The sequence below is a fragment of the Aspergillus costaricaensis genome (genome assembly GCF_003184835.1).
Source record: "Aspergillus costaricaensis CBS 115574 unplaced genomic scaffold BO79scaffold_7, whole genome shotgun sequence".
Classification (NCBI taxonomy): Eukaryota; Fungi; Ascomycota; class Eurotiomycetes; order Eurotiales; family Aspergillaceae; genus Aspergillus; species Aspergillus costaricensis.
The window spans coordinates 261,070-280,785 of NW_020291807.1; the positions used below are offsets into that span (position 1 = coordinate 261,070).

Consider the following 19,716-nt stretch of genomic DNA (forward strand, 5'->3'; position numbering starts at 1 on the left):
AAGGGGCAGATACCCAGTGCTTGGAGCACCAGTGATGGCTGCTCATGCCTCTGGTCCCATCGCATATGGGATTTACACCTACCAACTATCCATGGACTGGCGTGACACACCAGGTCCGTCGGGTCACGACGTTCATTTCACAGACACACCCTACACCCTGTGTATATTGGGTTTTTCTTTCATTGTTTATTTACCTTTCTACATAATACCCCTCATCTGCTGGATTTGCATGTACGTTAAACGATTTCTCTGAGGCTTTGGTGTTGTGGTTAGTCCACGGTAATTAGATTCTATTATTATGATATATTGATGCCATATTATGTTGGACACTAAGCAGTACCATGATGAACTTTCATTCTCAGTTTCCTAACACTCGTAAAATTCATAGAAACATTTCGAAGACTCGAAACGCTACCATGCTATTCGCTATAATGGGACTCACGCCTATAGTAATAGTACCACTAACCGTAGGTAAATAACTATGACTTCTTTCCCAACACCCGTTTGGGATGTCTAGCCGGTCCCGAAGAAGCACCACCACCACCACCCAACCTCACTCCAGCCCCATCATCAATATCCATCCTCGATCCCCCACCTCCCATCCCATCCCCTCCTTCAAGCCCATGCTCCCAATATCCATCATCATCATCAAACTCATCCGCCGCAAACTCCCTCTTATTTCCCCCAATCACCCCACCACCCCTACCACCCTGCTGCCACCCGCCACCACCTCCACCAACCTTCTTCTCCTCCATCTTAGCCCCCCACCCCGCAAGCGCCTTCTCAAACAACACCTCCTTCTCCCGCTCCTCCGCCCTCCGTCTCGCCGACTCCGTCTTAATCCGCAATATCTCGGCCTCAATATCCCCAATCACATCCCCGCAGCGCGTCTCCCACGCCGTCAGAATATCGATCATCTTACCCAGCGACTCGGGCTTCACGTCCCGGAGCGGCGCCACGGAAGTGACGTTCACAGTGGGCGGGGTGGAAGCGGGCGATAGACGGGCGGTGATCAGTGAGGCGTAGATGGCTTTTGTGACGAGGGATTCGAGCTCCGAGGGTTGTGTGATGCTTAGGGCTGTCATGAGGGAGCTGTAGGTTAGCGGGGTGGTGGTTGTCGAGAGGGTGAGGAGGGAGAGGAGTCGGAGTTTGAGGGTTTGGGCGTCGTTGAGGGGGGGGAGGTTGGGTGTTGCTGTTTCGGTTTAGTTATTGATACTTGTTTATTGAAGAAAAGGGTGGGAGCTGGGTATTGGGGGAAGACTTACATTGATAGTCTTGCCATGTGCCCCAGGCGAAGATCTCTAGGAGAGTCAGATAGCTTGCATATTCGGCTGGGGTGTTGGGGTCCCGGAGGGATTGGATGGCTGGGGTGGTGAGGAGTTCGGCGAATACGTAGGTGTTTGGGTTGGAGGTCGCGTTGGTGATTAGGTTTGTGATGAAGCGTGGGGAGGTCGCGCTGTTGGAGGTGGCGAGGTGGATGAATGGTTGGAGGGCTTCGAGGGCCCGGGTGTGTATTTGGTCCATTTTGTGGTGGTGGTTGTGAAGATGAGGGGGTGAGGTTGGGATGATTCGGTTGGTAAGGTGGATTGAAGTTATAGATGGGTATGTGTATCAGTGTGCGAATTGTGGTGACGAGTGTTCCATTAGTTATGGTACTGTGGAGGGATGGTAGTGGTGCTGATGTTGTTGATGGTGATAGTGATTAGTATGATGGTATGGGAGGAGCAACAATGATGTCTCCTCTGGTGTTTGCATTAGATGCAAACAATGATATTTAATTGTATGTTTGAATGGTGATCTTGTCTTCTAGAGTCAATGACATTGTCGGCTTCCGTTTCGGCTAATTGCTCTGCTCATGATGGCTGTGAAGGATTGATCCCCTGACTGCTAGCTATATTACAGTTGATTTACTACAGACAAATCTGGTCATCCAAGTCACTCATTCGGCTACTTTCCATATAATCGAAACGAAGCCGGTTCGGTGCCAAGTGTTTCACCCCCCAGACCCTTCAGTCCTTGTCTGAGTTTGATATCCCATGACAGCTGCTACTAGGATGGAGCATATAATAAGTATGATGCTTCTCGTGTTGCAGCATCAGACCTGGTCATTTCCCTGGCAGTCTGGGCGAAAGGTCTGGGTATATCCCTTTCATGGGGAGGGTTCATACCAGAGCCCGTGTGCAGGGCAGATAAGCAACCGTTAGATGGATGGGTAGTACAGGCCAGATAGATAAGTGCTAGCGCATGCGTGGGTGGCTTATTGAGCTGGATCGGACAGCTCAGCTGATACAATGCGATCTTATTGACAATATTACTGCATAGTAGGTTTGACTCGCACATCCCGAAAAATTCATCCGAAGGGTGAACGAACCATGAACACGGTACTGAGTTCAATACCTACTTACCTACTATGTACTACAGTAAGTATACTACGAGTGGTCCCCCGAGAGTAAGTAAGTGGTCCCAGCCTTCCAAATGCCCTGAAGCGGCAATGTTGCCCGATTTGGAGCAGAAATACTCACGTAAGTCCGCGGGGCGGCGGAGACAACCTGACGCCATCCACTGCGTATTTTTCTGTTAGCGCCATCGTTGCGGTGGGTTGGGATGCGCCTGGCATCATTCCTCCAGACTCGATCTAATCTTAGTCCGTGGTTGAATGGGATTCCCGCCGCCTGGAATGTCTTGGACCTCTTGGTTTTACCTGCTGTTTACCATTCTTTCTTTCCCATCCCACGCTCTTTGTGGGTGGCCTAAGATTAGGTTTCTTCCCGTGCAAAAACCCCCATTTCAGCTCCCGTACCATCCGTCGTAGTGAAAGTAAGTAAGTAGTTCTCGTCTTAGTGTCCTTGATGTAATTAATTGCTGCATGTTTAAAAGGCTCGGCGTATCCTTTCCGTCGCATCCGGTCCGAATGTCTCTAAATCGAACGACCCTTGCGTGTTACTAGCATTTTCCTGCTTATTATTCCTTTCCCCTCCCTTCCTTTTATTATCTCCCCCGACCTCCTCGTCCCCCCTCTTCCTCCCAAACGAACGCATGCATTAACACACCACCGCGCGTCCCGACCGTCCTTGTCCGGCTTCTGCAGCAACTCGGCGCAACATGGCGGCCTCATCCTCCGCTCTGTTAAGCGCCGGCACCGATGGCGCTCCTTCCGACCGATCAGCAGCCCATATGGCGACCACAACAGTCAATGTCGAGGGAATGACATGCGGCGCTTGCACCTCCGCCGTCGAGGGCGCCTTCAAGGGGGTGGAGGGTGCTGGCGAGGTAACCGTCAGCTTGATGATGGGCCGGGCTGTAGTCCATCATGACCCAACCCTGCTTCCTGCGGAGAAAGTCGCCGAAATTATTGAGGACTGCGGCTTCGATGCAACGATCGTCTCTACGGATAGTGCGTCTATGCCGGCGGATGGTTCCCGCGGGGCCAGGGATAAAGTGTTTCAGCTGTCAACCACGACGTTGGCCGTCGAGGGCATGACATGCGGTGCTTGCACCTCCGCGGTGGAGGGAGGATTGAAGGATACACCTGGTGTACATTCAGTCAATGTATCTCTGCTTTCCGAACGAGCTGTCGTGGAGCATGATCCATCTCTCGTTACGCCCGACCAGATTGCAGAGATTATCGAGGACCGTGGGTTTGGCGCAAAGGTGCTGGAAACCGCAACGGAGGAGAGCGCTGTCCGCACCTTGGAGGATTTGTCGGGCTCTGCACCGGGGTTGATGGTCACGAAGGTGTCTATAGATGGTATGACGTGTGGTGCTTGTACGTCGAGTATACAGAATGCCTTCAGCGGGGTGGACGGTGTAGTGCAATTCAACATTAGCTTGCTAGCCGAGCGTGCGATTATCACTCACGACCCTACGACCCTTACTACGAAACAAATTGTCAGCATAATCGACGATGCCGGTTTCGACACTACCGTCCTTTCATCGGAAGCACAGGCGCCTACATCAAAAGGCCTCGGCCGTGTCACTCTCAGCCTCCACGGCTTGCGCGATGCTGCCTCGGCCTCGGCCTTGGAAGATACACTACATCAGAACCCCGGGATCTCGTCGGCGTCTGTAAATATGGCCAACTCTCAAATCACATTGTCATACGAGTCCTCCAAGATTGGTATTCGTTCGATCGTCGAAGCGATCGAAAAGGCCGGATACAATGCCCTCCTATCCCAGTCCGATGATACCAATGCGCAGCTGGAATCGCTGTCCAAAACCAAGGAGGTTCGGGAATGGAAGCGCTCATTCCTATTCTCTGCTTCGTTCGCGGTCCCCGTGTTCCTGATCAATATGCTACTGCCGATGTATCTCCCGGTCCTCGATTTCGGCCGTGTTAGGCTATGCTCCGGTCTCTACCTTGGTGATGTTGCCTGTCTTCTGCTCACTATTCCGGTGCAATTTGGCATTGGAAAGCGGTTCTACGTAGCCAGTTACAAATCCTTGAAACATCGCTCGCCAACCATGGACGTGCTCGTTATGCTTGGTACCTCTGCTGCATTTTTCTACAGCGTGTTTACCATGGTTGTTTCATTGCTTTCGATGAACGATATTCGCCCAAGTACGGTCTTCGATACCAGCACGATGCTTATAACCTTTATTACTCTCGGAAGATGGCTGGAGAATCGGGCCAAGGGCCAGACCTCTGCCGCTCTCTCCCGGCTCATGTCCCTTGCACCGTCAATGACTACTATTTACGACGACCCGATAGCGGCGGAGAAGCTCGCCGAGGAATGGGGAAATCCTGACGAAAAGCCCAAGGAGCACACATCCTCGGCCACCGAGGAGCGCGCAGGGCCAGGGCACCAGATAATCCCAACGGAGCTCATCGAGCTAGGGGATGTTGTGCTCTTACACCCTGGTGACAAAGTACCGGCTGATGGCGTTGTCATTCGCGGTGAAAGCTATGTCGATGAGAGTATGATTACTGGTGAAGCTTTGCCAATCCACAAGGCCAAGGGCAGTGTTGTCATCGCTGGCACGGTCAACGGCACTAGCTCCATGGACTTCAAGGTCACTCGAGCTGGCAAGGATACTCAGCTGAGCCAGATTGTCAAGTTGGTTCAAGATGCTCAAACTAGCCGGGCTCCAATCCAACGGATGGCCGATGTTGTTGCGGGCTATTTCGTTCCAGCTATCATCAGTCTTGGTCTTGTCACATTCTTCGGCTGGATGTTCATGAGCCATATCCTACCTCACCCTCCCAAGATCTTCTTGTCTGAAAACAACGGAGGCAAGTTCATGGTCTGTCTCAAGCTTTGCATCTCGGTTATTGTCTTCGCCTGCCCCTGTGCTCTCGGTCTCAGCACGCCTACAGCTGTCATGGTCGGGACTGGAGTTGGTGCACAGCAGGGTATCCTTGTCAAGGGCGGTGCTGTCCTCGAAGCTGCTACCAAGATCAACCACGTCGTGTTCGATAAGACCGGAACATTGACCACCGGCAAAATGAGTGTTGCTGAAGCTAAAATCGAGCCACATTGGTCATCTAACGACTGGCGCCGCAGACTCTGGTGGTTGATCGTTGGTCTTGCAGAAATGAGCAGCGAACACCCCATCGGCAGGGCCATCTTCTCCGCTGCTCAATCTGAGTCCGGTCATCCAGGAGACGGCCTGCCCGGCAGCTTGGGTGACCTTGAAGCTTGCGTCGGCAAGGGAATTTCCGCCTTGGTCGAGCCGACATCCAGTGCAGAGCGCATCCGGTACCGTGTCCTGGTGGGAAACCTTGCTTTCCTGCGATCAAGGGACGTTCCCGTCCCTGAAACAGCTGAACCAGACGACTCCGACATCACCCCCAAGTCCAAGGTTCCTGCCGGTATCACCCAAATCCACGTCGCCATCGATGGCCAATACGCAGGGTCCATCTTGCTCCGGGACACCGTGAAGGTGACCGCACCAGCAGCCGTCGCCGCCCTCCACCGCATGGGAATCACAACCTCCCTTATCACCGGTGATACCTACGCCACCGCCATCTCAATCGCCTCGGCAGTGGGAATCCCAACAGAGGCAGTCCACGCCTCTGTCTCCCCCTCCGACAAGCAATCCATCGTCGCCTCGATGCAAGACTCCGGCGACCGCGTCGCCATGGTCGGCGACGGCATCAACGACTCTCCCGCCCTAGCCACCGCATCCGTAGGCATCGCCCTCGCCTCAGGCACCGACGTGGCCGTCGAAGCAGCAGACATCGTCCTCATGCGACCCGACGACCTCCTCTCTGTACCCGCAAGCCTCTCCCTTTCCCGCTCAGTCTTCAACCGCATCAAACTCAACCTCATGTGGGCCTGCCTCTACAACGTCATCGGTCTGCCCTTCGCAATGGGTCTCTTCCTCCCATTCGGATTCATGCTACCCCCGATGGCCGCCGGCGCCGCAATGGCTCTATCCAGCGTCTCCGTCGTGGTGAGCAGCCTGCTCCTCAAATTCTGGCGGAGACCAGGCTGGATGGACGCCGAAAAGCTACAAAAGGAAATCGACTCATCCGATGGCAGCTTCAATGCCTCCAAGAGGAGCTGGTGGGGAGCCACGCTATCAGTAACCGGATCTAGTTCCCACAGACGCTCATCCTCGTCCTCCTGGGTCCGGGAGTTCGTCTCTGATACCTGGTCAGCCGTGACGGGTAGGAAGAGGAGAGGCTCGAATGCTAATGAGGGACTCTATGTTCCTCTTCAGACGGTGGAGCCGCCGGTTTGATCTATGTCTATTTTCTTTTTCTTTTTCGGATTTTGACAATGAATAATCTATCCGTCGGAGTTATTATATATCGATATCTATATTGCATGATTGGTGTTTTAAGGATATTATGACCTCCTAATGATGAATATATGCATGCTCTCTATCTATATCTGTTGACTGGATTATGTGTTCATGATGGATTGTGATGTGCTGTCGTTACGAATGTTGCTACATACACAGTATATGAAACTCAATCGGATCAAGTTTGGATATCTTACATTCGCACTTGGGTAGTTATGCAAGCATACTCGCTGTAAGTTATACTAAGTAGTGGTGTAAGTGATCGATAACGCCAAGGAAACATAGTCCATGACAACTACAGTCAAAGTCAAGTCATCATTCATGATTCAACAATGTAAGCTAGCTAGCAGGCAGAGTCCCAAAAAAAGAAATGTAATGCGCGACAAGACAACGCACGATACGCTAATAGATTATGAATATCATATCATATGACGTCCCAAAAACTACGCCTGCTGTTGCTGCTGCTGCTGCTCTTTATCCGCCGTCTCAGATGCTGAAGCGTTCTCCTCTGGTCCTTTGACATCGTCTAGAGAAATATCTCCATCTCCATCTGCTGTCGGCTTGGCACCACCTTCTTCTCCATCCTGCTCAGTAGTCTGCTGCTGTTCTTGTTGCTGCTGTCCTTGCTCTTGCTCTTGCTCCTCCTGCTGCGGCTGCGGCTGCAGCTGGGAAGTCTCCTGTCCCGCAGCCTGCAGTCCTGGCGCCTCCTCCCCTCCACTCGAGAGATCCATCTCCACGCCCCTACCATCCTGTAACCCTAGATCTTCCACTCCGACTACAGAGGGTCCTCGTGCATGCGGAATATCCTCCAATGTTTCAGCCGACGGAGCTTCACTCGTGCCTTCATTTCCATTCGTGTCCGCCGTCACTACCGTCGCCGTCTCCGTAGTAGTAACAGATCCCAGCTGCTGATGTCCTTGCTCAGTGACAGTGCTCTCCACTACCTGGGTAGTGAACCCAGTATCCCCCATAAGTGCACCGCTTTCACCCTCATGTTCCGGCGACGAAGGATCGTTACTCAACCACGGGATTGGCGTGAGAAGTGCTCCGCCTAGAGACTCATCGCTGCCGAGTGTATGGTCCGGGAATAGGAGGCCGGTATCGGCGCCGTTGATGATCGCGCCGTTGGGCTGGGGAGCAGCGCCATGGTGTGTCGAGTGGAGAGGGAAGATTTCCGCGCTGCTAGTGACGCAGACGACCCGGTCGACGGCGCGAAGATATGCGGGAAGAGTGCGGTAGTGGGCCGTAGGACGAACGATGAGTTCGGCGAGACGTTGAATAGTGTGTGGTGGTTTTGAGGTGAAGAGGGATCGCAAGGTGGATTTGATGGAGTTTAGGTGGTGTTGGAGGGGTTCGGGGAGAGAGGAGCCCTGCGAGGACTGGGGTTGGGAGTCGGGGATACGCTCAGTTGTGGTGGATTGCTGCGATGATGGTTCAGGCTGTGTGGAGGTTTGGAGGGTTGTAGATGGCGTGGTTGTGGGGACGGTGGGATTAGCAGACTGCTGTTGAAGGTCGGGAGGGATCCGCGGCATTGGGAAGACATTGTATATGATCTGGATGCAAGGTTCATTAGTTGGTGATTGGTTTGGTGGGTAGTAGGGGATTGCGCACATATTCCAATCGTTCAAGCAGGGGTTCGACCATGCTGGGCCATTTCTCACTGGAGGAAACGGGGCATGTCAGCTCCGATTGTACTGTTGATGCTTTGTTGGGGCGCGAGTTGACATACTAGTCCATCGTGCCGCCATTGGCGACTGTCTCGAGGCTTTCTTCGTCTGCGATTGCATGTTGAGTTAGCTGGATGGAGCTTGAAGCGGTGCGTGACAAGCTCATTGTGGAACGAAAGCAAACGGCGCAGGTCACGATAAGCACGAAAGCAGCATTGCAGTTCGGTTCCAGCAGTGACGGTAAATTCAGACTTACCCAGCGACATGATCCAGCACTTCTGCGCCCAGCGAAGTGAAATGCGACAAGGCCAATAGGGGATGTGCAGAGGAAGAGCAGCAAATGACGGGCGGAATTGACATGGCTCGATCTGGACACGCGGGGACGGCGGCTCCCCCGGCAACCGCAGGCTCTGATTGGGCCCGCCAGCCGCTTATCACTGGCGCACGTGATGGTTATCGGGCGGATTTTTTGCTCCGCCGTGGAGGGGCTGCTTTTCTCTTCCCCAGATCTCCCCCCTCTGCTTGGTGCGTGCTGGTGCCTGTCCATCTCCTTGTTTTTAATACCCTCCCTATTCTTTTATATCCCCCTTAATCTCAATATGTGGAACTCCCGCAAGGTGGGAATCCTCGGTGGAGGCCAATTGGGCCGTATGCTGGTCGAATCGGCCAACCGCCTCAACATCCAGTGCAACGTTCTTGATGCGGAGAACTCCCCGGCTAAGCAGATTAGCTCCCACGATGACCATGTCACCGGCTCCTTCAAAGAGCGCGAAGCCGTCCGCGAATTGGCCAAGTCCTGCGACGTCGTGACCGCCGAGATTGAGCACGTCGATACCTATGCCTTGGAGGAGATCGCCTCGCAGGTCCGCATCGAGCCCAGTTGGCAGGCTATCCGCACCATCCAGAACAAGTACAACCAGAAGGAACACCTCCGCAAATATGGCATCCCCATGGCTGAGCACCGCGAGCTCGCTGAGAATACCCCCGAGGCATTGGCCAAGGTTGGCGAGGAGCTTGGCTACCCCTTGATGCTGAAGTCGAAGACCATGGCCTACGATGGACGTGGTGAGTCACCCGTGCCCCAATTGCTCTTCTACTATCCACCAGCAACCACCACTAACCCAAATCTCTAATTACCAGGAAACTTCCACGTGCGCGGTGCACACGATATCCCCGAAGCCCTCGAGTTCCTCAAGGGTCGTCCTCTGTATGCCGAGAAATGGGCCTACTTCAAGATGGTATGTCCCACCCCCCACCTCCACAATCAAATGACCCACCACCACCATCTAACACCCCATACCATAGGAACTCGCCGTCATGGCCGTGAAGACCAAGGACGAAGTCCTCTCCTACCCCACCGTTGAAACCGTCCAAGAAGACTCCATCTGCAAGCTCGTCTACGCCCCCGCCCGCAACGTCTCCGACGTCATCAACCGCAAAGCGCAAGAACTGGCCCGGAAAGCCGTCTCCGCGTTCGAAGGCAAGGGTGTCTTCGGCGTGGAGATGTTCCTCCTGGAAGACGACAGCCTTCTCCTGTGTGAGATCGCCAGCCGTATCCATAACTCGGGCCACTACACCATCGAAGGCTGCCCCATGTCTCAATTCGAAGCCCACATCCGCGCCATTCTTGACCTCCCCATTCCCCCTCAGAGTCTCCAAATCCGCCAACCCTCCATCATGCTGAACATCATCGGCGGCTCTGCCCCGGACACCCACCTTAAGGCCGCCGAAGCGGCCCTCTCCATCCCCAACGCCAGCATCCACCTCTACAGCAAAGGCGCCGCCAAACCCGGCCGCAAGATGGGTCACGTCACCGTCACCGCCCCGACCATGCACGAAGCCGAATCCCACATCCAGCCTCTCATCGACGTCGTCGATGACATCCGCTCCCAGCGCAGCGACGTGCGCTCCAAGCCCCAGAAGTCCGGCGTCTCCAAGCCCGCCCCCTCCGTCGCCGTCATCATGGGCTCCGACAGTGACCTCAAGACCCTGGTGCCCGGTCTCAAGCTCCTGCGCGACTACTTCGGCGTTGAGCCCGACGTGGAAATCACCTCCGCTCATCGTACCCCCACCTACATGGCCGAGTACTCTGCCAATGCCGCGGCCCGTGGCATCAAGGTCATCATTGCTGCCGCTGGCGGTGCCGCTCACCTTCCCGGTATGTCGGCCGCTCATACCGCGCTGCCGGTGATCGGTGTCCCGGTTAAGGGTAGCTCTTTGGACGGAGTCGATAGTTTGTACAGCATTGTGCAGATGCCTAGAGGTGAGTTTTTTACCTTCCTTTCCCTTTCCTCTCCCCGTCCATCCGTCGTTTTTCACATGTAATATTGCTGCATGTATGCATGCATACATGCACGTACTATGACAATTACACACATTATCTCCTGCATATCATAAAAACCAGGTTACATTACATCCAAGCTGACAACATGTTTCATTTAACAGGTGTCCCCGTCGCCACCGTCGGCATCAACAACAGCATCAATGCTGCCCTCTTGGCCGCCCGTATCCTCGGTGCTTTCGACCCGGCTATCCAGCGCAAGGTTGAGGCGTATGCGGAGAGCGCTCGCGCTGAGAACATGGAGCTGAAGGGTACTAAGCTGCGCGAGCTCGGTTGGGAAAAGTACTTTGAGCAAATGTAATGGATGTTATGAATGAATGGGTCAAGTTATCAAAATGGGTTGAAAGTATATAGAGTTTAGAAGCAAGTTCCAAATACAAGGGGTAATGATTCGGTTTTCCTGAAGAAAGTGCTTCATGCTTGCTTGTGTTATCATAATGAGCAAGGCTAACACTTATTACTTATACATTATACAGCTACTATCTATCACAGCTGTTGTAAATCTTGTTCAGACATATCGCAGGATATCACAATGAATTAATCATTAACTACTAACACACTTGTGCTGATAAGTAAAGCATTAAGTTCGTGTAACAAATGAAAAAGAGAAGTTGACAACGTCACAAGGTATCAAAAACAGTACAGGCAGAATAAAACAATGACAAAAGAGATATCTGGCTGCGTGTATGAGCATGTTGAACCCTACAGTCCCTCCACACAATTGACCTAAGCAGTTTGAGGGTTGAAGGCCGTTTCGACGCCTGGAACCGTGGTGCGAGTACCACCGCCAACGTTTCCGTCACTGAACGCTTGGTTGACTTCATCGGAGAATTTCTGGGACGCGGCCGCATGGTCATATGTCTTGGAGTGTCCATTGGTATGGCCACTAGTATGTCCATTGGTCCCGGAAATAGCGTGTTTGCCATTGGTCACTCGACCATCCATAGGCTGCGCACCTCCGTTGGTCACTTTCTCATTCTGGGTGATAGCGGTAGTCCCATTGGTGACACCTCCATTGGTCTGGTTAACATTCGTGACTCTGCCGTTTGTGGCGCCTCCATTGGTCACTCCACTAACACCACCCTTTTCGGCAGGTGATTCCCGTTTGCGGGAAATGTCACCCGCCTTAGGAATATCAGAAGATTCCGAGGCGCTGCCAATGCTGAAGATGGGAGATTCCCAGCGTTCACCCTTCATCGCAAGTTCCTTGTACTCAGTGGCCTTGGTACTGATGCCGCCAGGAAGCTTGATCTCGGGGAAGAGGGAATCATGCAGAGTTGTAGCTGTCTGCACCTTAGTGTCTCGTTTGGCAATCTCTTGCGCCTTCCGCTTCTTGTCCTCATTTCTGGCACGGAAAGCATCAAGATAGCGGGAGTAGATGTTGGGCGCGTTTGCGGGATCCTGGCTACTAGCCTCCTGTGCCTTCTTTGCCTCACTGTGGATTTCGTAGGCAAAGGCATCTCCCTTGGCGAAAGCGTCCCGAATCTGCTGCTCGAGTACCTTTTCCAGGGTTGGACGGACGACCCGGAACAACAATGGCTTGAAGACCGTGAATAGAGTCTTGTGCTTTGACTTCTTCAACTTGACGTTGAGGGAGTCAATCTTAACAGTCACCTTATCCAATTTGATGAAGTTCTGCCGGTCTTCCTTCTGAGCAGTGGAGGCTGCAATCTTGAATCCAAAGCCTTCGCCACCCAAGAAGATGTCCATGATACCCGTGTCCGTGATAGCAGGGAACCCCTGCTTCTTGTTGACATAGTAGCTCACATCTGAAGGAAGTAGTGTCAGTATGAGTTTCAGATCGAACGACGACAACCAAAGATAACAAACTTACCTCGAAGATCGGCTTGAATTCCGGACACCGAAATCATAATCTTTGAGCACATCATCAGTATTATTCCCCTAAACAATCTGGACAGGGAGTCAACCAACCTTGTTGTCCCTCTTGCTGCTGATCTTCTTGCGTCCCCACCGGAAGTAGTTGTCGCTGCCAAATTCCACGACGTTCGGCATCAAGTTATCGCTCTCAATGACGAGGTTTTCCACCACCTTTCAGAGCGTTAGCCACGAACTCAACATAAGACAACTCGGGTATACTTACGACATCGGCCGCGGGATCAGACACTTCGATACGAGGAACGGGGACATAGCGAACATTTTCGAGAACTTCAGGTAGGATAACATCCCTAATGTCCTTGACGAGATGCTTCTTGAAGGCCATGTTGCCGCTGTTGTCGCGTCCGAGGTCATCGAAGAGCTTCTGCATCGCATCTCCAAACGCCTTGTTTTGAGGGTCCTGGTTGAACTGATCGCCAAGGAACTTGAGCTCATCAAGAATGCGATCGGTATGGTCCCTGTAGCGCTCACGCAGGAGGTAACGGCCATGGTCAGTGAGTTGGTCCCACTGACGATTGCAATCATCATCCATAATATAGCCTTGCTCGGTTAGGGTTTTCCTGTGAAATGATTAGCACACCGCCTAGGTTCCTTTTGCACTCATATACTCACCGGATGAAGGTGTCCATGTTTCGGAACCATCCTTTCAGCTCAGGGTCCCTGTCTGCATCTCGGTAGATGTTGTCCAGTGAGTCAAATAGATTGTCCAGGGACGTGTGGTTGGCAAAACGTTCAATCAATGTCTGGTCAGAGGGGGTTAGTGACTGCTTATTCGACAAGACTGACTGACGTACCCGAAGATTGGCCTCCATTCGCTGGATCTTATCGCCGCTTCGGAAGCCCTGGACTGAACCAGCACCCTGCTGGGACAAGTTCCGTCCGTGGGAACCATACTTTTCAGCCATCGAAAGAAGGGTTCGGATTGCCTGTTGATCTGTTTCACAGTCAGTCGACCGTCTTATGGGCCCATGTCGTTGAAGGATAACTTACAATCAGAATGGCCTTGAATCTCAATGACCATCTTCTTCAAGCGCCAAATAGTCTGATCCCGTCGTTCTTGGGGCACCTTCTCTGACAAGTAGCTCTTGGTCCTGTCCTTGTATTCACGAGTACGGCCCTTTGCCTCTTCGGGGACATTCTCCGAAATTTTGTCCTGGGCTCTACCTGCACCTGCAGCAAGACCAGCGCGCGCGTCGACATCAGAGACGGATGAAGGTTCTTGGCCACCGGTGGCAGCCTGAGCTGCAGTACCAGCGACTTCCTGCTTACCCTCCTGTTGATATGTGAGTCAATTGGTACGGCAATATTGACTCAGAAAAACTCACGTCCTTGTTTCTCTTAAAGCGAGACTTGAATGTTTCCTTGTGCTTGGAGAAATCAGGCTGCTCGTGCCAGACATTCTCTTCAGCTGGCTCATCAATTTGGGAAAGTTGTTCCTCTGATGGCCTCAGCCTGTTTGCGGCCTTCTGGGAGACGTCGCCAGCCATATCACGTGCCAGCGTCATAGCATCGTTTACTGGACGATATTGTCAGACTCCATGTTCCCGGTCAAGATGCAAGTCAACTTACATAGCTTTCGGAATTCTCCGTTCGTGATCAGGAGCCGTCCAAGGGTCTTGAGACCCTCCAAGGCTTCCTGACCGTCTTGCTGGGCCGCATCCTTCGTCACAGGCACACCTGGCTTCTCTGTATCCCCGGAGGAGACAGTCTGTGCCTCCCACAGGAACTCCTGCAAGAGCTGACCCTCATTCTTGCTCAGCATAAGCTTCTTGGCATGTTCGATAACGTTACGGAGATCCTGGACGAGGGCCTGGCCTTCACCAGACAACTCCTGGGACGGTGACGAGAGAGCCTTGGATTTGAGAGCACTGTTCAGGGCAACATCGCATTGTTTGTTCTATGATGAATGATACCATTGTCAGCAAGCAGCACAAAAATGATCATTGGGTCATTGCACTCACCGATGGAAGCTTGCCATTCTTGAAGGCTACAAGGTTTCATTAGCACAAGGTAGGCTGGTACGTGATCAATTGTATCAAATTACCTTGATAGATTCCATAAAGCTGCAGCTTCTGGTTGATATCCTGGAGGGATATTCGGGTTAGCGTCCTTACTTCCAGCTTTCGAGAAGAGTGAGAGGGTATCATACCTGTTCCTTCTGCTTGGTGTTCAGCGGGTGATTGACTGCTTTCGACGACATTGCGGCAAGATGACCAGATTGACTGGCTAGAATTGACGTCTACGAGGCTCGAAAGCCAAGCAAGAAAGTTTTCTTGTTTTAAGTGTATGTATGTGGGAGAAAGTCGGCAGTCGCAAGGGGGACCACTGGCCAGCAGGTTCGGGGCGTCTGGCCAAGATCCGGGGTTAGGTATCTGAGAAGACAGACAGAACAGAGATCAAACAAGGTAAGATAAAGTGCACGACAAGACGATAAGCAGACGACAAGGCTGATCTTCACTTTGAGACTGCAAACAAGGGATAAAAAAAGCGTCGCGTCGCTGGGTATCTCCGGAATGAAGGACGCCGAGGACGGATGGGGTATTAGGTTGACAAGGGTAGTAAGTGTAGTAGTAGTGTAACTAGTAGTAGTAGGAAGGGGGGGGGAGAGGAAGAATGTAAGCCGAAAGAAATCGTGGTATCAATTAAAACGACGAGTGGATCAAGGGAAGGAAGGAACTACTACTACGACGAAGAAGTTTTCTACGGATTTAAATACAACTGGACGCATGCAGCGAAAAGGGCAGGAGCGTAATGGCACGGGTGGTGCCTGCCAGTTTGGGCCAGCGCACCTGCTTGACGTCATGGTGTCGTTGGTGACGAACAGAACAGAACAGGCAAAGGTGAAGTCCGGGTTTGTGTCTGGTTCCTGAGAAAAAGATTTAGTCGAGATAAACAGCATAGGGTGTGGAAAGAAAGGAGGATTGAGTTTGTACGACGATGAGATCATCATCGCGCCGAGCGATGAAGTCAAGGGCGGACGCGCCAGCTCAAAGATCTGGCCCGCCATCCACTCACGATCGGCGCTACGAGCCTGGATGATCATCCCTACGACTCCCTACTTCAGCCCTTCTGGCGAGTCGTCGGGCTGAGCCAGCTGTAGTGTTCTTAGCTAATGGATTCTTTCAAGAGTTACTGAAGTCGCTTGGTTGCTTGCTTGCATGCACGCGCGAGAGACAGATAGAAAAAGCAATGGGACTCGAGAGCCATGGAATCGTTTCAACCGGAACATGTGATCCATCCACGTCAGGAGAATTGGTGCTACTTACTTACTTCGTACCTATAGATAGATAGATCATCCCATCCCCAAGTGTGCTGGTAGCTTAACTTTGAATGGGCGCTCAACAGGTTGATCCCATCAACAATAGCATACCCGAAACCTAATTGATGAAAGACAAAAAAGAAAGAAAGAAAGCGGGTCCCTTTCCCCATGGCCTGATATCAAAGAAAATATTCTTTTCCTTTCAAAAAAAGAAGAAGAAAAAAAAAAAAAAAAGTAATGCGGAAATACATTTTACTCATCAGCAGCCGTGGTGGAAAAAGCAAGCTTAAGCTTCTTCTGCCTTATGGGGGTGACTGTGGACTTGTGTGGGTATTTGCCCACCCTCCATTGCGACTTAGTGCAAAGTGCAAAGGACTACTAGTACTTCCCTGGTGAAAGTAATTACTTGCTGCTACAAGAGTACTACACTGCTTTTAGTAGGGAAAAGCAGTGTAAAAAGATCGACTGATTGACTGTCCGCGACGCATCACTGTGACGTCACGAGTAGTCTTTCTCTTCTCGCTTCTGTCTCTCTGCCGCTTCGAATATCTACTCTGCTCTGTTTGTATCGATGTATTCATTCACTTCGCTGCTACGATATGAGTGCGGTGCCTGGTGCTAAATTTGGGAACAAGTTTCCATGGTGAAAAAGGGACGGGTTTCCAAGAAGGCTCGAGAAGTAAGGGAGGACTCCAAAGAAAATCTCAGTATGTCAAGCGTGTACTTAACGCGTGTCTTTTAGCCCGTTTAGTCTTTCTTTTCCTCTCCTACTACTCCGGATCTACGGAGTATATTGTAACTAGCTCGCTAGCTGTACTACCGTAAGCTTATAAGTGCGGTCAACTGGCTCCGATCTTCACCAGCCACACTGTCTCTGGGTCTTCTCCAATGAACGATTGGCCGGTAGATCAATGGGTGGGCGCCAGCATCGCTTAGGATCAAATCCCGAGCTACCTACACTGAGTACGGAGGTTGATGTTCCCGTGCAGTTTCTCGAATGCTTTGGGGGGAAAGCGGAGAGATGCTAGCCCACATGGCCCGATGCGATCGGCCTTTGGGTGTGGCTGCTCGCATCCCTTGCAGCACTTATCCGCAACCGGGAGACTCTCGTAGGGCCCCAAGTTCTCCCTGCTAACGACTGTCATTCAAGTACATGCAATCTCTGAAGGCATTCCACAGAGTAAGAGATGAAGGAAAAAGAAAATTAAGATACAATACACATAGAGGGTAAGGTCACTTTTTCTCCGCGTACTATCGTTATCCGACATCACCTCGCTCACATATGACATGTGCAACCAGAAAAGAAATAAGAAAATCATACAATATTACCAAAACACAAGGGCATAGAATAAGGCATTATTGGAGATTTATGAAACAGACATCCCTTTGCCTTGGCCCCCGCCGAGGGCCAGTTTATCCAATGTCAAAAGCCTAGGTATCCTGTTCCTGCAGGCACCATCGTAGAGTAGCCAGCCATATAGGCTGTAGAGCCCGCCAGGTATGGGTTCGATGCATGTAAAAGACGGCTCCGAGCGGGTTCGGACATTTGCTGGAATTCTCCAAATATACCGGTCGCTCCCCACTTGCTTGCACCATATTGGAGGAGACTGTTGATCTGCAAAAGACATTCCGAAGCGCGCGCGTAAAAGCTCATACAATCTTCACCACTCAGAATCAGCTGTTCCGGAGTCTCCGGAGGGATGGAGGGTAATGCGGGTATCGACGGGTCCAAGAGAAGGTCCTCGTTTTCTGTTACATCTCGTATGAATCGTCGACCAACTTGATACGTCCTCTGGATATCCAGGAAGGTCATCAAAGGCAACCAGGTAGGGTTCTTCAGCACCTCATAAAGTTCGTTAATGTACTGCATGCAGCAATGGAAAAGAACAATCTTGCTGTAATCACATAGTGCGGTCTGTTCGTCGCCGGCAGAAAGAATCACGACGATCGTGTATGATAGCTCCAACCGGTACAGGATAGGGAAGTGGTTTGGTACATTACTCGGGATTTTACCAAACCACTCATATGCTTTTGAGCAGAGACCCCACGTTGAGGCTGGAGCTTGAAGAGAAGTCTCGTGTTCATGGAAATATTTTCTCTGGTAGCCCTCCGACAGTATCTGGCGGATTCTGACAATGTGCCACGCAGGCTCCGAGCTCCGTAAAAATATATGGCTCTTCTCGGTTAGCGAAGCCCCTAAGGATGTGGCAGAAGACGGCAAAGCAACATCGACGGACTCGTCTGAGAACGAGAAGGTTTTTTCAAAGGCAGTGCTTATTCCTCTTCCGAAGTGAGATTGAGTTCCTTCGTTAGCTCAAGTATCTAGTACGGGTCTGGTATCATTCAACATACCTGTCCAAGCAGTAAACACAATGGAAGACACGGCGACGCAGGTCCAGCTGCTCTGAGGCTGACTGAACATCCAAAGGCGGGTCCTGGTGTAGGCCTAGGTCGACTGCTACTCTAACAGCCATCCCTACCAGGTACCAGCTGCGAAAGTGTTGGGGGTCGAATAAGGAATATTGGGCAAGCAGTAGGATTGACTGGATACCGGCTATAGTACCGGGGCGGATGACGTCCTCGGCTTGATTCATTGCCATTGAAATATGAGATAACGCTCTGCGATGACTGGTATCACCGATCTTGAGGGAGAGAGACACAGACGCAGTGGCTAAGACCATATGCAAGATCCACTTGTCAAAAGGCTTGGCAAAGCGCCCCCCAGCCTGGTAGACCGCATCTACAGAGGTCCAGAAGCTCGTTTCGACGAAGAATGGAAGCTGTATGTAGATGTTGTCGAAATAATGTTGTAGTAAGTTCAGTATTTCATTGCGCGGCGGTAATGACTGCGCCGGTAGTCTTGGTATCGACTCGGCTTGTGACAGGGACAGAAGAAGGTTGGCGAAAGAAGTATTCGAAGTAATCCCATGGAAGTCTCTCGAAGTCGCATTGACGGACCTGATCAATGTTAGTCCCAGAAACACCAAGCCAATCTCAGCGACCACTCACAAGAAGCCAAAATCACCCACGAGGTCATCGATGTCAATGACTTCTTTGCCACCTTCCTGTGCGACAGCACCTGCTGAGGAAATAGATGTGATTGAACTCTGATGGGCGACACCCCTTTCATCCACCGATAATGATGATTTCAGGCGACGAAGATCTGCAATTTTCTTTTCCAGTCTTTCGCAGTAACCCTCCAAAGAGGCGACATAGCTTCTTTCCTTTCCTCTGGCAAATTCGTCACTTGCACCAGAGCAGGTGCTCGCTTTACCAACCCTTTCGCATGCGGAGCAGGCCGGAAGCTTCCCGTCACATTTGATTTTGGCCGTTCGACATCTTGAGCAAGCAGCCACAGGTCGACTGACTTTGAGGAGCGGTCTGTCCAAGAATGATGTACCCGACATGCTAATTATACATATTCTCTATATCGTACTAGAGAGGGAATGAATTATTCACCAGTCGAAAGGCTAGCTTTGAGTCGAGTCCTGCCCTGTCGGCCAAGCTGTTAAACTCGTGACAGCACAATATGAGCAGACCATAATAGGTACCTACCTTGTGGATAAAGAAGGAGGGATGAGCAGCACAAGTCGCTTTATTAAAAAGAAAAAGAGGCGCTCAGACGTTGATCTGTTCGGTTTCTATTAGCATGCAGGAAGAACTCAGTGGTGTTAAGCGAGAGCTCCTCGCATCGGATTTATCGCGCGTATTGCAGTCATCTAACTAATATACGACGGCAGGACAGTTGGGGAAAACAGAAGTTTTCATCTCCATGTTTCCTTCTTTTTTGACTTCTTCTTGGCTGG

At 51.6% G+C, this 19,716-nt stretch overlaps 6 protein-coding genes across 6 annotated transcripts; 2 read left to right on the top strand and 4 right to left on the bottom strand.

Moving 5' to 3' along the window:
* Positions 1 to 479: 479 nt before the first annotated feature.
* Positions 480 to 1,686, bottom strand: BO79DRAFT_190310 (uncharacterized protein; the record flags this gene model as incomplete). The annotated part of the gene is made up of 2 exons (XM_025680724.1): positions 1,266 to 1,686; positions 480 to 1,192 (listed from the first exon to the last, which is right to left on the bottom strand). Exons 1-2 carry the CDS (start codon positions 1,522 to 1,524, stop codon positions 480 to 482), a joined length of 972 nt encoding a protein of 323 aa, XP_025542280.1. The 5' UTR covers positions 1,525 to 1,686.
* Positions 1,687 to 2,932: 1,246 nt separating this feature from the next.
* ctpA (Cu(2+)-transporting P-type ATPase CCC2) lies at positions 2,933 to 6,926 on the top strand. The gene has a single exon (XM_025682249.1). The coding sequence runs from the start codon at positions 3,103 to 3,105 to the stop codon at positions 6,682 to 6,684; it is 3,582 nt and encodes a 1,193-aa protein (XP_025542281.1). The 5' UTR covers positions 2,933 to 3,102; the 3' UTR covers positions 6,685 to 6,926.
* A 257-nt stretch (positions 6,927 to 7,183) lies between these two features.
* BO79DRAFT_285759 (uncharacterized protein) lies at positions 7,184 to 8,680 on the bottom strand (the record flags this gene model as incomplete). The annotated part of the gene is made up of 4 exons (XM_025688394.1): positions 7,184 to 8,300; positions 8,359 to 8,407; positions 8,477 to 8,522; positions 8,671 to 8,680. The coding sequence occupies 4 exons, from the start codon at positions 8,678 to 8,680 to the stop codon at positions 7,191 to 7,193; spliced, it is 1,215 nt and encodes a 404-aa protein (XP_025542282.1). The 3' UTR covers positions 7,184 to 7,190.
* Positions 8,681 to 8,948: 268 nt separating this feature from the next.
* BO79DRAFT_168566 (phosphoribosylaminoimidazole carboxylase ADE2) lies at positions 8,949 to 11,133 on the top strand. The gene is made up of 4 exons (XM_025679434.1): positions 8,949 to 9,479; positions 9,555 to 9,652; positions 9,720 to 10,677; positions 10,860 to 11,133. Exons 1-4 carry the CDS (start codon positions 9,014 to 9,016, stop codon positions 11,054 to 11,056), a joined length of 1,719 nt encoding a protein of 572 aa, XP_025542283.1. The 5' UTR covers positions 8,949 to 9,013; the 3' UTR covers positions 11,057 to 11,133.
* Positions 11,134 to 11,273: 140 nt separating this feature from the next.
* BO79DRAFT_168570 (uncharacterized protein) lies at positions 11,274 to 15,316 on the bottom strand. The gene is made up of 12 exons (XM_025679435.1): positions 14,801 to 15,316; positions 14,696 to 14,735; positions 14,613 to 14,638; positions 14,221 to 14,548; positions 13,977 to 14,167; positions 13,642 to 13,924; positions 13,446 to 13,585; positions 13,264 to 13,394; positions 12,857 to 13,211; positions 12,688 to 12,804; positions 12,590 to 12,629; positions 11,274 to 12,524 (listed from the first exon to the last, which is right to left on the bottom strand). The coding sequence occupies exons 1-12, from the start codon at positions 14,849 to 14,851 to the stop codon at positions 11,482 to 11,484; spliced, it is 2,745 nt and encodes a 914-aa protein (XP_025542284.1). The 5' UTR covers positions 14,852 to 15,316; the 3' UTR covers positions 11,274 to 11,481.
* A 1,691-nt stretch (positions 15,317 to 17,007) lies between these two features.
* On the bottom strand, positions 17,008 to 19,683 carry BO79DRAFT_285762 (Zn(II)2Cys6 transcription factor). Its single transcript, XM_025688395.1, has 4 exons — positions 19,466 to 19,683; positions 18,920 to 19,403; positions 18,263 to 18,868; positions 17,008 to 18,192 (listed from the first exon to the last, which is right to left on the bottom strand). The coding sequence occupies exons 2-4, from the start codon at positions 19,315 to 19,317 to the stop codon at positions 17,334 to 17,336; spliced, it is 1,863 nt and encodes a 620-aa protein (XP_025542285.1). The 5' UTR covers positions 19,318 to 19,403; positions 19,466 to 19,683; the 3' UTR covers positions 17,008 to 17,333.
* Positions 19,684 to 19,716: the final 33 nt, after the last annotated feature.

Bases quoted from the DNA above. Each gene is read 5' to 3' on its own strand.
- ctpA (XM_025682249.1), top strand. From the start codon at position 3,103: ATGGCGGCCTCATCCTCCGCTCTGTTAAGCGCCGGCACCGATGGCGCT.
- BO79DRAFT_168570 (XM_025679435.1), bottom strand. From the start codon at position 14,851: ATGTCGTCGAAAGCAGTCAATCACCCGCTGAACACCAAGCAGAAGGAA. The intron at 14,168-14,220 runs GTAAGTTGACTT...AATATCGTCCAG, and splicing joins CGGAGAATTCCGAAAGCTAT to TAAACGATGCTATGACGCTG. The intron at 12,805-12,856 runs GTAAGTATACCC...ACGCTCTGAAAG, and splicing joins CTGATCCCGCGGCCGATGTC to GTGGTGGAAAACCTCGTCAT.
- BO79DRAFT_168566 (XM_025679434.1), top strand. From the start codon at position 9,014: ATGTGGAACTCCCGCAAGGTGGGAATCCTCGGTGGAGGCCAATTGGGC. The intron at 9,480-9,554 runs GTGAGTCACCCG...TCTAATTACCAG, and splicing joins CATGGCCTACGATGGACGTG to GAAACTTCCACGTGCGCGGT. The intron at 9,653-9,719 runs GTATGTCCCACC...CCCATACCATAG, and splicing joins AATGGGCCTACTTCAAGATG to GAACTCGCCGTCATGGCCGT.
- BO79DRAFT_285762 (XM_025688395.1), bottom strand. From the start codon at position 19,317: ATGTCGGGTACATCATTCTTGGACAGACCGCTCCTCAAAGTCAGTCGA. The intron at 18,869-18,919 runs GTGAGTGGTCGC...AACATTGATCAG, and splicing joins GTGGGTGATTTTGGCTTCTT to GTCCGTCAATGCGACTTCGA. The intron at 18,193-18,262 runs GTATGTTGAATG...TCACTTCGGAAG, and splicing joins TGTGTTTACTGCTTGGACAG to AGGAATAAGCACTGCCTTTG.